The sequence below is a fragment of the Amphiura filiformis genome, chromosome 9 (genome assembly GCF_039555335.1).
Source record: "Amphiura filiformis chromosome 9, Afil_fr2py, whole genome shotgun sequence".
NCBI classification, from domain to species: Eukaryota; Metazoa; Echinodermata; class Ophiuroidea; order Amphilepidida; family Amphiuridae; genus Amphiura; species Amphiura filiformis.
This window is the reverse complement of record NC_092636.1, coordinates 2,751,461-2,770,099: the sequence shown is the minus strand read 5'-3', so window position 1 is coordinate 2,770,099 and position 18,639 is coordinate 2,751,461. Positions and strand designations below refer to the sequence as shown.

The window sequence follows — 18,639 nt, the reverse complement described above, 5'->3', positions numbered from 1 at the left end:
ATAACAATATTAAATGGAAAAAAAAGTGCAAATGTTTGTTATTTCTCAGCACAAATAATAATTTTGGCAAAAAATGATGTCACAGACATAAACATCAATCTCCCAATTTGCATTTAGCCGCCATTCCTCCAGCTATAGCTCATCCATGTGATTGGTCCTTTGTTTAGGGGCTGTGTAATAATTATGTGTACCCTGGAGTGGTCAATTCTGAAAATGATCTGCCAAAAATTGCTTCCCCCCCTCCCCTTTGGCTATGCCAAAACATCTTTGCCCCCCCCTTTCAACATGCCAAAAAACCTTTTCCCCCTTACACATGCAAGATTTGGGGGAACCCAAATTTAAAACATTAAATTGTCTTACCATATAATGCGAGCGCAGAGAGCAGGAAATTTTGCATATTTGAACATAGCTCTTGATCAGAGCCCTCGCAGTACCTTAGAAGATCCAGAGATCCCCAAGTAAAATAAACCCAAGCGAGTGACTAGTTAGTATTAGTAAAGAAAATGTATATAGGCCAATCCATTCTGTAAAAAATTAATACCACTCCCATGCATCACCCAGCAGTACATGTATTTGTACAGAGCTTGCCGAAGGCAAGCTTCACTATAGGCAAGTCACCAACATAGATCACTGTCTACCTGAGATATTGGTCTACCCCACACACCAACCGCGAAAGTCCACTGACCGACGCGCCAGCGGAGGTAGTGTCAGAGGGCATATGGCATGGTTTTTTCATTTTTTCTTTCAATTGGATGGAAAATAGGTTGGCTTTGGAGACCTACAGCCGGTCTTTACTATAGTGTCAGAGGGCATATGGCATGGTTTTTTCATTTTTTCTTTCAATTGGATGGAAAATAGGTTGGCTTTGGAGCAAAGCTAATTTGAACATGGATAACATTCAGTCAAGATTAATAGGAAAATTTTCACGGGAAAATTTTCTGGACACGTGACACCCATGGGCGCAGACATATTAGCATAATGGAATATGACCACGAGCACAGCGTGTGGTCTTTCAATGTATTTGAATAGGAAGAATTTCTCACTGGATGCAAAATAAGTTACTTGTCGGAAGTTTATAATGTTATAACAAGAGTTTCCGTAGATAAATATTTTTTCCGTAGGTAAATATTTTTAAATTACATTTTAATGATATTGTGAAGAAATTAAGATTGCATGATTTTCAATAATTTTGCAAAGCACTAATTTCTATCGAAACTTCGCCAAAAATGCTATTCCAATTCAAAATAACTAAGACTTGAATAGCGAGGTCACCGCCGGGGGTCAGGGATCAGGCTCGAGGTTACACTCACATTGAAACGCATTGGTCATGTGTCCAGAAAATTTTCCCGTGAAAATTTACCTATTAATCTTGACTGACATTTTCCTACACCTCTTTAGGGTGTAGTATAGAAACGGTGCCCAAACATCTGCGCCAAAAATTGCTTGCCCCCCCCCCCCCTTCGACCTGCCAAAAATTGCTTGTCCCCTTCGCTTTTAACCTACCAAACAATGCTTGCACCCCCTGCCCCTTTTGGCCTGCCAAAAAATCTTCGCCCCCACCTATAATTGACCACCCCGGAGTAGACATGATTATTGCTCCACCCCTTAGCCTGCCAAAAATCTTCGCCCCACCAATAATTGGCCACCCGGTACACATTATTATTGCACCACCCCTTAGCAATCTAGGTATGATCTATATCATTGTTTGTGACATAATCTGGTCCATGGGGCTAAAGGAGGCATTTTTGACAATTAAGTTACTAAACAATACTGCTATCAGTAGGCCAATTACATAAGCCTAATATCATGATTGCATTCATCAAAGTTTTTCAATTCTAAATCTGTAAACCTATTCTTTTATATAATTTCAGACCTGTTTTGAGGCAATTATTTATTTATTTGCAAGGCACATGAGGTTAATAATGTGCACATTGTTTTGTGATACATCATGACAACAAAGTTTTGGAGCACCTGTACCAAAGCAGTATGCCACCCCTGTCATACACCTGATTATTTTGAGATTGTGCATATACCCAACAAACACAAAACATTTCACAGAAAATGTTTAATTGTCAGGGTATAAAATGTTTTAATAATATTTAGAAAACATTTTTGAAAACTTGGGGCAAAATATTCTAACATAATGTTATTAAAGCCATATTGTAACATTTGCTGAGGAGGATGCCTTCAGTATTTTTCAAAGTGCTGTTTTTACACAATTATAATGTACTTTATTAAATTAACATACCCTGCAAAAATCAAGACTATAGTTTTGTCAAAATCTGAGATTTCTAATAAAATGCAGGAACCATCGCTTAATTATTACGATGCAAAGATTAGTCGAACACGTGCGCAATGTTCACAACACAGTGCGTACATGGCGTGCTGGATGGTCATTCACACATCAAAGGACCATACCATAGCACAACCGATGGTGTGACACGCATTGGCGACATCGGCGCTGGTAGTAAATTCCAATTTTCTTGTTTGCTCAGTTGTTCAGTTGTTCAGCTCGAAATTAAAAGTGGACATATCTGACAGTAAAAGCTACAAACATTTATGAGCAACACTAAAATGGCCATATCTCTGTAAGTCTAATTATGATGGGGTTTTCAGCAAAATAAAGCTCTGAGAATGGCTCAAATAATGAGATTGAAAACTGAATTTTGATTTTGTTCGACATCAGACCCATTTTGCTTGATCGCATCACATATGGCTTTAAGTGGTGACAAAATATTTTGCAAAAATGAGTGAATGTTCTTAGTCATCCAGTAGTTTCAAACAGAGTTTTGGAATTAAATCTAATACTGGAACTTTTTGCAACTATTATGACGCTATGCGTCTGGAACCACCAGACTTCATCAGGCAACTGACCCGTTGGACTGGTCACGTGATAGACGGCTAGGTATCGACCCGATGGCCCGGTCCCATGCATGAGATAAATTGAGTCCCCCTTTCTTGTTCAGTGACGGTGGCTCAATGCGTTCCCAAATGGCTTCTTTTATGCCTCTCCTATGCCATTGTTCCTCCTTATCAAGAATAACAACTTCCTCGTTCTTAATTGAGTGTCCAGTGTCCTTTAAATGGAGGTAAACAGCAGAGTTTTGGGCTTCGTTGGTACTTGGTCTCCTATGTTGACCAATGCGGGTTTTTAACGCCTGTTTGGTTTCTCCAACATAAGCCGCAGAGCAATCGGTATCACCGCACACAACCCCATACACTAAGTTTGAGCGTTTGTCCTTCGGTTGCTTGTCCTTCACATTCACAAGTTTCCGCCAAGCGTGTTAACTGGTTTGAAGGATGTTGAGATTCCAATTTATCTCATGCATGGGACCGGGCCATCGGGTCAATACCTAGCCGTCTATCACGTGACCAGTCCAACGGGTCAGTTGCCTGATGAACTATTGCGACGCAACGTCGCAATAGTTGCAAAAAGTAAGTTCCAGTATTAGATTTAATTCCAAAACTCTATTTTGCAAAAATGTTTGCCAAAAATTATTTTGCAATAACATGTTGACAACATTTAAAAAATGTTGTTGTTGTATTTGCAGCTTATTTTTTCAAGCTGCCCCTCTCCCAGTTACCAAAGAGATGCAAAAACACTTCGCTAGCAAATTGATTTTGTATTTCATTCATGTTGATTTACAATCTTTTACTACGGAACAACCTTTGTAAACTTTTTAACCAAGAGTTCTGTACAAACTCCATCCCACTCACAAATATTTGCACACAACAACTTCATCTTCATTTCCATGGTAACTTCATAGGATGAAACAGCGAAAACCTTTTTTTCCTTCCTCAGGTGGCACATCTGCAAAATCAATAATTGAATTTTTGTGTCTTAATTTAAGGGTCTGTAACCCGATCGACAGCATCATCACCCCCCACTTCGCTGCAATTTTTCTCATTGGCAAAAATGATTAAAAAGGGGCTTCAGGGGCGAATTATACTTCAGGGGTGAATATTATACTTCAGGGGTGAATATTATACTTCAGGGGAGATTTAAATCAAAAACTATGAGATATTTTGTTAAGAATGATATTTGGGCGTAGTGGTATGGCTAAACATTGGGACATGACTTGGCACACAGTGTTGTTTCGGGATGTCAGACTAAAATGTATAGCCAACATATTGGCTTGCTAATTGTGCTAATTATTCACATTTATGCTGACAATGTTCTTGTTTTCTCATAGATGCATAAAGGGGACAATATTTGAAATTGTATGCAAGTTTGAAGACAATCCATATTCTAAACTAATAAGGTTACCCCTTTAAATTAGGTCACCCCCCCCCCCCCTCTATTTAATATAATTCATTTGAATATATTAACACTTTCTAGATATAGGCACAGCACATAATGGCATGGCGATTTCGTTTCCCTGCATATCCAAGATCATCATTGCACTAGAACCATATTACAGTTCAACCTCCCTTTAATATCTAGACTTATACAGATCTCTCTGTTAATGTTATCCAGATGTGGACATTTTGAGGAAATGTTTTTTTAATGCTTTGGCACCTTCAGAATGACATCTATGTTGCATAAAATGTCACTCAAATATCATCTTTCAGCAGGCCCTTAACCAGGGCCAACCATTTTTTTTGGGGGGTGGGAGTCCACCCCAGCCCCCTTGTTACGGGCTTGTCTTTCAGTATTATTACCATGTGTTGCATAATCTTTCAATGCAGAATTACACAAAATTCATTTATCCAGATTTTTCACTTATCCATCGCCAGAGCGTGGTCCCATCATGGCCAAATAAAAGAGGTTGAGCTATAAGGCCAATTACAATTGATTCTTAGTTTCCTGTTTCCCGCCCGCGTCCAAAGTAGAGAATTGCAAAATATTTAATTATTTTATTTATATTTTGGATTTTCTCTTTAAAAATAACTTTTAATGACTACCATTTGCTACTTTCTGACTTTAATCATATCATCTATAATGATGAATAAACATAGAACCTAATTGTACCATTACTTATGTATAAAATCAAACATAGTAGTAAAATAATTAAATGCATGCTCCTTGTCAAAATGGCTTGATGTAGGTTGCGACCACTTATTTTAAAACAAAGAAAATAAAAGATAATTAATAATTAATAATTAAAAGTCGCCTCATCCCTGGTTTTCAACCATGAAACAGGAAACTAAGAATTAATTGTGAAGGGCCTAAATCAAAATCATAATGCGAGTTTTTGGTATACATACTTTTGACATTTTTTGTGAGGAATAATCAGCAGCAATGTTTATGAAGTAATTGAAAACCTAAGTATATAGAAGGGCCCAACTCCACTTTTTTACAAACATGAGTTAGACCCAGCATTTTATTGCCAGCAGACAGTTCTTCCCTGTGTGTGAAAGAAGGGCCCAAATCCACTCTCTAAATAGTCTTCCATGCAAGTATCATGCATGGTTTTCATGGAAGAAAGGCCCAACTCCATGGAGTTGGCCCTTTCTTCCACAAATATTGGGTTAAAGTGGAGTTTTGTTTATCCTTGAAATCTGCTTTTCACTACAATAAACTTTCTTGTTAACATTTTATATGTATTACATGCTTCTACTTGTGCAAGTAATAAATAATTACAAATTTCTGTAGCTATTTGTAACACATCTGCTTATGGAACTACCACTTGTAGTATATTAGTGGGAAAAGGCCTAAACTCTGGCTTGTATTCAAGATCTGTACCTTTAATGCTATGGGAACATCATGATTTCACATGTATGTAAGGTCCCCTGAAGATGAAAACCTTGAAAACATTATGTCTCTAAAACTTTTCCAAATATTAGTTTTTTCTTAATATCTCAAAAAAAAAGTTTTGATTGAGTTGTGCCCTTCTTCCTCACTGGTATTCAATAATTGTAGTCCCAAGGTCATCACTTATTTATAGGCCTACCATTAACATCATGTTGAGCATTCTCCAATTCTCTGCCTCCATTTTCCTGAACAGCTCCATGCTGATCTTGCAGTTCCTGAAGTTTTGTGTCTTTTTCTTGAAGCTCCTTAACTTGTTCTTTAATTGTCCTATCCTTTTCTTTCATCTGGGCTTCCAGAGTTGCTACTTTTTCCTCTAATTGATTCCGGTCTTCATTGCCTGCATCTTCAGCTTTTTGTAGTCTCTTCTCCAAATCTATTACAATTGGTCAGAGACAAACAGAGTATTTTCAATAATTATTATTTACTTATTAAATTACCACAAACATGCATCTCAACATAAAACATTATAAGAAATTGAGGTACATAGATGGGAAAAAAGGTATGTTAAACCATTTTCTTGAAATGGGCTGTCAGTTTGTATCCTACATGTCCTATAAAATTATAATGTCAAAGAGTACCAAATTGTCCCATGGAAAGGGCTATCCCAGCTTAGATTTGCAATTGAGGCTGAGCTTGCACAAACATCATCCAAATTATTGTTCTTATTACATTGATTACTTTTGATACAAATCAATTTTTTGGTGTGTAGGCACATATAATGACACATTTGTGTAGACTTTCCATCCCCATTTAATCAGAGTCTGATAAGTGTATGGCAAATTAATTGATATAATAATTTTCTATACACTTTCCTTCAAAGGTTGATACCAAATTTGATATCAAAAGTTTAATCATCGTGAGCAGAGGAGCCGTTGTTTGGAAATTTGTGTAATTTCAAAAATGACAAATTACGAATTGACCACGCAAAATCCAATGCATGGTATCAGCTTATTATGTGGCCTAAAGCAACCCGTACAGGAATCGTTGTACACTTGCCTGTGCACAATTGTGACTTGCATTTTGACATGCATGGGGAAACCATTAACCTGCCGGCCTATTCAGGCGACGTAATTCTTGGCACTCACGCGAGCTCTGCTACGTGATACAATTCCCTATGTCATTTTTAAAATTGCACGAATTTCCAAACAACGGTTCCAGCGCTCACGATGATTAAACTTTTGATATCAAATTTGATATCAACCTGCGAGGGAAAGTGTATAGAAAATTATTAGATGAATTATTTTGCCATAAACTCATCAGGCTCTGATTAAATGGGGATGGAACTAGTGGAGACTTTTTATTTTGGCTGTGTTTATATAATGATTCCCCCCTCCCTCCCCGTGAGAAGTCTTGCCCCCTCTTTCCACCTGTGGGATGCTGGCCGCCCTGATATTTTTAGATTTTTAGGCCTTTTTTTTGTATTTTTAGCCCATTTTTTACCATTATTTTTGTGAAAGTTTGTCCCCCTTAAAAGTTGGCCTACCTTTTGCTCACCTTCTAAAAATGCATGATGCTAATTTTGATTTGCCAGTGATTCATTTTTTATGTACAAAAGCATTGTCCAAGCATCCTATGCTTTCAATAAATAATTATTTTGTTTTTAATTATAGTGTTAATATTGTGTATATTTGTGTGATCTTGGAAGAGGTAATTCGGCCTTGGTTTTTCTAGAATGTAATACAGAATTTTTATAGTCTCTCTTGTCATGAAAAGGCAAGTAGAATAGAATTTCTGTTGTAGTAATCATAAAGCAGTGATTATCATCATTTGTATTTTACATGTTCAAGCAATATATATTTCCAATAAATAATTCACTTTTTTCAAATTATAGACAAGTGTGTTAATTGTGTATATTTCTGTGAACTTGTAATATATAAAGGTAATTCGGCTTTCAGTCTTTCTAGATTTAATATAACAATGCAAATTCAAAATAGTACTGTATTTTTCATGGACAAGCCTAGATCTCATATGTTCATGGTCAGTGTTGGAACTCAAAGCTAAAGATATTTGCATCAGTTTACATCCCACAATAAAACTTACCTCCAACCATGCCAACTGTTGCTTCATCTTCTATCAACATGACTTTTGGTTGTTCTGATGCAAGTGTCCGTTCATGAAGCATCTTCTCTATTTTCCTCTATTTCGCTTTTCAGGTCTTCTATTTGTTGCCTCAATTCAGCCTTTTCCATCTCTGCTAGATTTTCTCCTTCCTTCAGTTTTCTTTCAGTTTCTTTTAGTTTCTTCTCAAGTTCCATCTTCATCTGTGTCAGTGTCTTGATCTGCTCTTGTGTTTGGTTAAGCTTCTTTTCTATCATTTCTGCTACCCTGGAGGACAGATTATCCTTAAAGCACTTTCCATCATTACTTTTGGCAATATCTTCAGCCATTGTCAAGAGATTGCTGATCTGGTTTGAATTCTCTCCTGACAGAGGCTTTGCTTTGTTATCAAAAGGTACATACCGATATTCACATCTATGCAGTAAATCTTGAATTGGCCCCTCTAAATTTGCAACCACATCTTCTATATTTTCATCATTAAGCTTCAACTCATCAGCTCCAGTGAAGACAATCATGAGAAACTTGATGGAATCTTCGCCAAACATACATCTCATGAGTTCAACCGCTTTGATATCGTCTTCTGTGTGACGTCCTAACCGAATGGTAAGCAAAATAGCATGAGGGCCTGGAGCTGAGAGATACATGCAGTTCAGGATTTCAGTGATGGTGCTCTCATAATTCTTCTTAGTATCATAGAATCCAGGAGTATCAATGACAGTAACCAAGCGACCCTGAATTTGAGCTTTCTTTCTTTCACATTTTGAAGTAACAGAACCTCCACTTGCGCTAATCTTCAAAGGACGTTTTATTGTTCCCCACATACCACTTTTGCCATATTGCGGTGCTTCCTTGGATAGGTAAGCAGGTGCCAGAATGTTGTTGCCAGTAGTACTTTTCCCAGCCCCTGTGAGGCCTATGAGAATCAGACGTAAGGTATCCACACCTAAGAAATTAAGATAAATATAGACAGTGTTAGAAATAATGTGGGACCCTCGGGCAAAAACCTGCATAGTGAACATTTGCAAAAACAGTGTTTAAAAATTAAACACTTTTCTAAACACAATTTTGCCTTCACTTTGTAAACACGTTTAGAAGTTGAACATCATGTGTCAAATTTCTGATTATTGGTCAGTGATGGTGTTCAATTTCTAAACATCTGACATCCATATTCTAAACATAATGTTTCTAAACACATTCTTGCCTTCACTTTCTAGACACTGTTTTTGCAGTGAGCCTGAAGATTTTCAGACATGGGCAAATGGCCTTCTAATCTTTTTAAAATAATAACTAAGCTATATGCTTAGTTGCTGTTTTCATTTTTCATTAAAAGTAGGCTATATACATTTATGAAATTTGCTATTTTCTATATAGGAAATCATGGTTACAGGGTGTCCCTGAAAGAACTGTATCATCGGGAACTGAATTGTTTGTGTATTTTAATGAATAAACCAAACATTACTAAATAACCGATATGGTTCAGGAATATATATCAGCTATCACATACTTTTTGAATTTTGACAATTGACCGCTCCGTTTTTGAAATAATAGAATTTAACGAAACTACCTCATTTCAATCCATTCCATGGAGTCAAATATCTATCAAAGACAATATAGACACCTCATGCGCTGATGATGCGCAGTGATTAGCACTCCGAATACAGATCATCGATTGATATTTGAATCGGTGGAAAGATGTGAAAATGAGGGAGTTTCAAAATTCTTATATTTTAAAAATGGTGTGGTCAATTGTCAAAATTCAAAAAGTATGTGATAGCTAATTTATTCCGACCTCAACCACATCAGTTATTTAGTTATGTTTAGTTGTGGCATGTTTATGACGACACAGTTCTTTCAGGGACACCCTGTATGATCTTTTCAAAATTACTTGCCTTGAATCTTGTAACTGCCATCCGGAAGAGGCATATCTGCAATATTCCCAATGTCCCGCAACTCAGCTTTTTCATCTTCAGTCAGCTTTTTGGGTTGGATTTGACTTAACTTCTCTACATTCTTTACAAGATTGGCAAACTTCCCAGACACAAAGTGGTCATCTTCACACTCCTTTGTTCTTGAAACTTCTTCTATGGCCTGTTGCAGCTGAATCTCTCTTTCAAATAATTCTGCTGTTGTTTCAGCAAGCTTTTTGGCTATCTCTTTTTGTCTTTGCTGTTGTTTCTTTGCTGCTTCTTCAAACTTGCTGGAATGCTGCTGTTTTTCTCTGGATATTTCTTGTACTTTTGCCTCTACCGCCACTGCACATCCTCTTTGAAAAGAGTTGATCTCAGCTATGGCATCTTTAACTTCTTTTTGTTTAGATGCCAGCAGTTCAGCTTTGTCCTCTAAGATTTTTTTATGCTCTTTTGCTGCATCACTCAAGTATACTGTATGATGATCACGGCACATGGTTTTCAAGTTTGAACAATCTCTGCAGATGGGCTTTTCACATGTGTGACAATAATAATCGTTTGACATTTGTGAAAGAGTGTGAACCTTGCATAACTCTCTCTTGTTTGATGAACGGAGACTCTGAAAATTGTTAAAATGACACCAAGTGAGAAACATGTGATTTGTTTTCTGCAACATTACATTAGGGATGAAATCAATTTAGGGCGTCTAAAGTGGCTGAAAAGAACAAAAATGACTTGCAATTTCAGATTTACTGTTAAGGGCTCTGGTATGAATGTTTCGATAGCATTTTTTGTGGGACATGAGAGCACATCAGACATATCGAATTGAATTCTGATTATGAGAAATTTAGTCAAAGTATAGATTTTCTGAAGGGAAATTTGCGATATAATACTAATTTTATGAAGGAATTTTAGAATCAGAAAGATATAAGCTAGGTCTATTTAACAAATTAAAGGAGCATTTAAATTTATTACTGAATGTTCCTTCCAGAACCACAAAATGTAGGACCTACAGAGTCCTCTTGGGGGCACAAAATCATAAAAAACCAAAAAAAACTAAGAAATCTTAAGGAATCAGATATTAACATTTACACGGTATTTTTTATGGAAGCTGAGAGTACACCAGGCATATGAAATTGCATTCTGAATACCAGGAATGTCCTTCTGATATCAAATAATTTGGATTTTTTGAAATTTGAGATATAATACAAATTTTATTACAAATTATTAAAATTTTATATTTTTGATATTTAACAGTCCTCAAAGTAAACTTTCTAAATCTAATGATATGTACTTAAAGTGTATGCAGCTGGGATGAAAAGCCAACAATCAATTGAAAATTTTGACCTTTCGTATTGAAGATATGGATTTTTTCCCAAAAATACAAAACAAAAATTAGATCTTTTAATATTTAATAGTTCGCTGATTGACTTTGAAGTAGAAATGAATGGTCTAAATATTATTTTGTCTTCCCATGGTTTTCTTTATCTTCTTGTTTGTGAGTCAAAGTCCAGACTCATGATACTGTTAAGTTGACTTATTTTTAGATTTGAAAATATTTGTGATTTTAATCATTTGTGACCTATCATATCGAAACAAGGCAGTTGTCCTAGCACCACCTTTGAGATAAAGAAAATATATAATTTGAAAAAACAAACAAAAAAACTTACCAAATAAAATCAGTATTCTACTCCCTATTCGAGAAAAATTACTAATTACCCTCAGACCGAGAAAGGCAAAAAGGACAAGGACACAAAGATTTTGCTAATCATGGATGACACTCCATCAAGTTGCCTTTTATTGAGCGTTTGAATTTGTTTCAGAATTAACACCAGTTACCTTTGATCTCAGCCGAAATAAAATTAACAAAATATATTCTCATAGAGAAAACGTTTTTGGACACATTTGGAACGCGACAGCCGCCATCAAATTCCCCTTACCCCAGTGACCCCGACTGGAGTAAAGTGTTAAATCAGATCAAAACCTATTATTTTGTTGGATTAAAAAAATATTACCATAGTCGCGCCAGTACGGTATCTTGTTTTGCCCGGGGTTTTGCCAAATGAAATCATAGCTAAATCCTAATCCTTTAGCATGTTTAGTTTAAGTTCTAACTGCATGGCAATAAAAGTCAAATTTTAATATATTTTTTTAATTTGATAGAATTGTATATAGTCACGAAATTTTTAAGACTTGACACAAACCTATCTTCTAATACATGCATAGGCTAAGAGTTAGCTCATAATTTCAGTATTTAGTGTATTTTTTAGAAAATGTGTTTTTTAAAATTTAGAATGCATAACTTGAAATTAGTCTTTGTACAAGTACAGTATTTGGGCTTGTAACAGCATATGAAAACGCCTAAAACATTAGATTTAGGCAATGGCGCCCTATTTAGTGTTACCTTTGGATATTTAATTATCTTCTTTATTTTCCACCGGACTTACCTAGCTGAAAATTCAATAAAATAATTAAATGTCCAAAGCTAACGTCAAATAGGGTACCTCTGCCTAATGAACACATGTTTTTGGCCCATATTTCCAAAAATTTACCAAATATTAAAATTTGATTTCATTGTCGGTTAGAACTAGCTTAGAATTTATCTATGTTTCATTTGGCAAAACAGGATAATATTATTTTTAATCCAACAAAATTAGTGCTGTACACTCTCAGAAAATTGGATAAAAAAAGAATGGGCAGAAAACAATTGCTTAAAAAATGCCCAACAATGGTTAAGATTCTTGAAGTTGGGCAAAATACAGTTTAATACATGGATGGTCAAACCTGTCAATGGTATTTACACAGAGTTCAAAATTATCAACCTTGGTGAAGAACATCCTTTTCCCGCTAATAAAGTTGGGCAAAGTATGGTTTTGCCCAACCATGGTCACATGGTGTTCCATTGCGAACTGTTTAAGTGTGTGCGAGACCAGACTGTGAGCAAGACTTATGATGCTTTATCGACGACAGCTAGCACCACAACCGGTAAGCTTAACCAACTGTTAAGCTTACCAGTTGTGGTGGTAGCTGTCGTCGATAAAGTCTTGCTCACAGTCTCGGCCTCGCACACACTTAAACTAAGTGTTATACCCGATAAAATGATGTACTTTATAATATAATTTCCTACCTTCAAATGTCTCAATTGAAATCCATTGTGTACTCATTTAACCTGAGTCTGAACTAACCAACATATTGGTTAAAATATGAACAATGAAATGAACTTCCCATTCATAGTGTTTAACCAACTATTGATTATATTTTGCCCAACATGCTTTGCCCAACTGGTTGGTTACCGTAAATGTTAACCAGTAGTTGGTTAATGTTTTTAACTAACCTGTGGTTATATTGTTAACCAGTGTTCGAATTAAGGAAAAATAAATGATTGTCCCACGGACAACCAGATTACAATTTCTGGTTGTCCGTCTCAAGTTTTGGTTGTCTGTAGGCCTACAACGGTGACAAAGGCTACATATTTATGGTTGTCCGGTGGACAACCGAATCAGTATTCTTGGTTGTCCGGCGACTTGTTTTGTTGTCCCGGGCGAACGGACAACCAAAATTTCGAACGCTGTTGTTAACCAACCCATGTTGGTTAACAATATAACCAACTGTTGGGCTGTTCACCTGTGAACACATAGTTGGTTAAAATTGTAACCAATGTTCTGAGAGTGTATTTTTCTGGAATATAGAGTGCATCTGATATCAATGTCTATCTATAAGATCTCATTTTAAAGGAGGAAAAAGCAGGCCTTTAACTTGGTTGAGAAATCTAAATGTACATTTTCAATAAAATCTGCTGTTTTGATATGATGGGTCACAAATGGTGACTAAACAGAAAACCGACTAATTAATAAGTAACTTTTTTCTATGATAATGCTTGCACATACTTGACTTTAAAGTTTTCAAGAGGGTCCAAAGTTTTTGTTAATATGAAACCTGTAGTCTATTCCAGAAAAATACAGCACTAATTTTAAAATACAGCACTAATTTTCTGGGATTAAAAAAATATTACTGTTTCGCCAAATGAAACATAGCTAAATCTTAATTTTTAGTTAGCTCTAAAATTTTAATAGTTTTGCAATTTGAGAGCAAATGGGCCAAAAACATGCAATTTTGCAGGATTTCTTACAATTGCAGTCACAAAATTAAAAGACTTGGCACAAGTCTAAGCATTTAAAATTTGGATTATAGCTATGAGATGTTCGTAAATTTAGTGTATTTATGGTAATTTTGATAATTGGTTCTAAAATATATGAGAAAATAATGTTTTGCAAAATATAAATTGCATAACCTGAAATTAGTCTTAGTACTGTGTTTGGGCTTGATTGTCACAGCATTATTTCCATATTTACCTAGCTGGGGGTTTACACCCCCAGCTAGCTGGCTAGGTACTGTAATGCTATCTGATGCTTCTTTCTTTCTTCTGTCAACAAATTTCAAAATGCTTCTCCTCCTACATGTTACACCCTACAATTACGTAACTTGCACATATGTATCGACTATGTCCAGTACCCATAGGGTCTAAACAGAATTGGGGTCAAAGGTCATTAAAGGGCATTTCTGGTATTTAACCAAATATCTTCAAAATGCTTCTTCTGCCACATATTAAACAGCACAATGACGTCATTTGCACATATGCATCGGCTATACCACACGCCTATAACTTGTACATAGAATTGGGGTCAAAGGTCATTAAGGGGGTAAAATCTTGCAATTGCATTATCTGGACATCAGTAAGGGGTATGGGCTCAAACTTGGTTACAATAAATATCATGGCCAGGGGAACATTTTGCGGGGGTCAGGTCAAAGTTCATGCTGAGGTCAAATTTTAGAAATGCATTTTCTGGACAGCTGTAAGGGGTACGGGGCTCAAACTTGGTGACAACAAACTTAATGATCAGGGGAACATGTTGGAACACTTTGCAGGGGTCAGGTCAAAGGTTATCTGTGGTCAAATCATATAACTTCATTTTCTGGATATCTGTAAGGGGTATTGGCTTAAACTCAGTGAGAACAAATCTCGTGACCAGGGGAACATTTTGCAGGGGTCAGGTCAAAGGTCATGTAGAGGTCAAATTTTCTAAATGCATTTTCGGGACATCTGTAAGGGGTATGGGGCTCAAACTCCATAATAACAAACTTACTGACCAGGGGAACATTTTGGAACACTATGCAAGGGTCATGTCAAAGGTCATCTGGGATCAAATCGTAGAATTTCATTTTCTGGATATCTGTAAGAGGTACGGGGTTCAAACTCGGTGACAACAAACCTCAAGACCAGGGGAACATTATGGAACATCATGCAGAGGTCAGGTCAAAGGTCATCTGGGGTCAAATCATAGAATTGCATTTTTTGGACATCTGTATGGAGTACATGTACGGGACTCAAACTCGGTGACAACAAACCTCATGACCGGGGGAGCATTTTTGGATCATTTTGTAGGGGTCAGATACCTCCACAACACCAACATGCCCCAGCTAGGTTTGTGGTCTATGACCACCATTTGCCACTAGTAAACTTTCACTTTTATTGCCAGTTAGAACTATTAAAGAATTAGGATTGAGCTATGTTCTGTTTGGCAAACAGGATAATATTTTGTAATCCCACAAAATTTGTGCTGTATTTTTCTGGAATGGCATGAATTTTAAAACCATGTTTTCTGACAAAAATTCTCCCTAAAATTGCACCTGCTATGAACTTCTCTAACCTGTACTTTTTGTACCCCTTGCAATGCACATTTAAGAATTTTTTAAAATATTTTGTTACATTGCTTACTTGCTTATGTCGACTCTTGTAGTCGGACTCCCATAATGGCTCTCCAAACTGCTCTGTCAAGCATACAATTCTTGATGTCTGGGCCAGTTAATCCTGTATCATCTGCCAACATCTTGATATAATCCTTCTTGGGTGCACCTCTTGTTCGCTTTCCATGTTTGGGCTGCCACATAAGAACACGTGAAGCCGCTTCCTCTTCGCTTCTTGCACAGTGCCCTGCAAACTTTAACCTTCTAATCCTGAGCCTCTCAGAGATTGGTAACAGATTCCCATATAGTTCTTTGTTGGTGGTGTGAGTTTGCCATGAGATATCTAGTGCCTTCCGCAAGAGACGGGTATAGCAGCCATCCATAGCTTTTCTCATTTTGGTTGTTATTGTCCATGTTTCAGCGCCATATGTTAGTACCGATTCTACAGTGGTGGTAAACAACTTGATCTTTAGATCTCTTGGTAGATTACTTTTCCAGATCTTGTCCATGCTGTTGCATGCTTTCCAAGCAAGTGCCTTTCTGATGTTGAAGTCCTTCTCACTACTGGCAGTCCATGCACCTAGATATTTGAAGTCTTGTACTATCTCCAATTCGCTTCCGTCCAGTGTTTTTATTAAAGACGGAGTTTCCTTGTACAGCATTGCCTTGGTCTTCTTGGCATTCATTCCTAGTCCCACCTTCTGTGCAGCAGCTTCAACAAGATGTAGCAGTTCTTGCGCGTCTTTGAGGTTGTCAGCTAGAAGAGCAATATCGTCTGCAATATCCAGGTCTGTGATTGTGCGTGGGCCTATTCGCCTACTTTTCCTGGGCTCCAGAGTAAAGCCAAGTCGCTCTTCATTGCCTTCCATAGCCTTCCTTAGAACATAATCAAGGACTACGATAAAGAGGAATGGTGCCAGAGTGTCTCCCTGCAGAACTCCTGCTTGGATCTCAAAATCCTTAGTGACACCATCAGGTGATGTGACATGAGCTATTGTATGATGGTACATGCATCCTATGGCAGCCACTAGCCTCTCTGGGACTCCATATGCTCTCATTATGTCAAGCATTTTCCCACGGTGGATGGTATCAAATGCCTTCTTGAAATCGATGAATATTACTGCTGCATTGAGATTGTTGTTCTTGACTTCCTCAATTATCCTCCTTAGAGCAAGTATTTGTGACACCGTAGATCTCCCAGGTCGAAAACCATTTTGGTTGAATCTCAGGACCGGGTCAAGGTAAGGGCGAATCCTATTGAGTAGCAGCCTGTTGAATGTTTTAGCTACGATGGATGTCAAACATATTCTCCTGTAGTTCTTCCCTTCTCTTAAATCTCCACTTTTGGGGATTGGTATGAGGTTGAGAATTGACCACTGGTCAGGTTTCTTTCCATTCATCAATGCCTCATTGCAGAAGTTGAGGACTATGTCATCAAGGTTGCAGCGTTTTAGTACTTCAGGTGGAATCCCATCCTCACCGGTGCTTTTCCCTTCTGAAATGTCTTTTTTGGCAGTGTCATATTCAACCTGGTCAAAAGCATCAGTTCGCATGTTGAACTCTTCGTCTACTTGATCTATGGCTTCATACTCATCGGTTACATCTGGTGGGTCTCCAAGTAGTTGCTGGAAGTGTTGGAACCAAGCATTCAGTCTTTTCGCCTATGCGTGTCCCCTTTATTTGACCTTTTTTAGCAGATTTACGCCCACTAACTTCATTGATGAGGTCCCAGGCTGCCTTATGCTGGCAGTTGATGTTACAATTTTCCACATCCTTGATCTTTCTTTTTAGGATTTGTTCATTTGCCTCTTCATAAACCTTTCTCAGATGATTCTTCTTAGACTGCAGTTCTGATCTTGATATGCTTGAAACTTCTTGGCTGTCCACAAGTTGCGCTTGCTGTAGTTCTCTCCTCGCTTCTTCAATCCTGGGATCATGCCAGATTGCTTCCTTAGGGCGCTTCCTAGCTTTTGGAATTAGCTCCTCCATAATATCTTTGTTGGCCTGGATAAAGCATTCATACACTGCTGTAACATTATCATCACAGTTCTTCCTTAGTGCACTGAATTGGTTCTGCACCTTAATAGTGTAAGCGCTCCTGAAGCTCATCATCATGTACTAGTTGTCTCCAGTCATACTTAACTTTCCTTGGTGGAGTTTTACCACTAGCTCTTAGACTAAGGCGTATTTTGGCTGTCACTATGCGGTGGTCTGACCCTATGCTAGCAAAGGAGTTGTAGGCACAGGAGTTGGTAACACTATTTCTCCACTTTCTGCGTACCAGGATGTAATCTATCTGTACCTTAAATCCAGATGGTAAGCTACACGTCCAGAGTCGTGGTTCCTTCTTCCTAAAACAAACATTTGTGATAACAAGATCATTTTCCAGGGCTAGGTTGTGAAGCATTTCACCATTTCTGTTGGTGGTTTCGTGATATGGAAAGTTGTAGTATTCCTTGCCAACACGACCATTGAAGTCTCCCATAACGAACAGAAAGTTGTGGGCTGGAACTTATCGTATCGTTCTGTCTAGTAGCTGGAAGTGTTGTTCTGCATCTCTTTCCTCAGACACGTTTGTAGGACAGTAGGTGACAATAACTGTAGTCCTTGGATTGCCAGCAAAGGTCATGCACAATATTCTTGGTGACACAGAGTTACAAAATAGAAATGCTCTCTTAGCTTTTGGGCTTAACAGTAGTCCGACTCCTCCAATGGATACTCCGCCAGTATTTCTCCAAGCAGAGGATGAGACGAGTTGATATCCATCGTAAAGATCCTGATGCCTGATTTCCTCGTCTTGGTGCACAATTCGGTGTTCCTGTATTCCAACAATGTCTTGGTTGTATAACTTGGCTAGACCACATATTTCCTCTTGAAGATGCATACTACTCATTGTTCTTGTATTGAGAGTAGAAATGTACAACGACTTCTTACATTTAAGGAGTTTTGACTTACTTACTTTACTTAACTCACTTACTCCTCCTCTATCCGTGTTCACCCCTCCTTTCGGCTTTAAGGTGACCACTTCATGAATATCAGCAGGTGATACAGATTCGAGCTAGGTGATGCTTTGGTAGGGGCTTTAACCCTAGTGCTTTTGGTTGTAGCCATTATTGTTAGTCTTTCAGTTGCTGTAGGTACTGTTGATGGTCGCAACTCCTATCAACAGGTGTC

General features: G+C 37.5%; 2 protein-coding genes across 2 annotated transcripts; both read right to left on the bottom strand.

Moving 5' to 3' along the window:
• Positions 1–3,553: 3,553 nt before the first annotated feature.
• On the bottom strand, positions 3,554–8,745 carry LOC140160257 (uncharacterized). The gene is made up of 3 exons (XM_072183532.1): positions 7,796–8,745; positions 5,895–6,128; positions 3,554–3,811 (listed from the first exon to the last, which is right to left on the bottom strand). The coding sequence occupies exons 1-3, from the start codon at positions 7,875–7,877 to the stop codon at positions 3,762–3,764; spliced, it is 366 nt and encodes a 121-aa protein (XP_072039633.1). The 5' UTR covers positions 7,878–8,745; the 3' UTR covers positions 3,554–3,761.
• Positions 8,746–17,977: 9,232 nt separating this feature from the next.
• On the bottom strand, positions 17,978–18,358 carry LOC140160453 (uncharacterized). The gene has a single exon (XM_072183689.1). It carries the CDS (start codon positions 18,356–18,358, stop codon positions 17,978–17,980), a length of 381 nt encoding a protein of 126 aa, XP_072039790.1.
• Positions 18,359–18,639: the final 281 nt, after the last annotated feature.

Bases quoted from the DNA above. Each gene is read 5' to 3' on its own strand.
- LOC140160257 (XM_072183532.1), bottom strand. From the start codon at position 7,877: ATGCTTCATGAACGGACACTTGCATCAGAACAACCAAAAGTCATGTTG. The intron at 6,129-7,795 runs GTAAGTTTTATT...CAATTGTAATAG, and splicing joins AACAGTTGGCATGGTTGGAG to ATTTGGAGAAGAGACTACAA. The intron at 3,812-5,894 runs GTAGGCCTATAA...TTGATTTTGCAG, and splicing joins TGCTCAACATGATGTTAATG to ATGTGCCACCTGAGGAAGGA.
- LOC140160453 (XM_072183689.1), bottom strand. From the start codon at position 18,358: ATGAGTAGTATGCATCTTCAAGAGGAAATATGTGGTCTAGCCAAGTTA.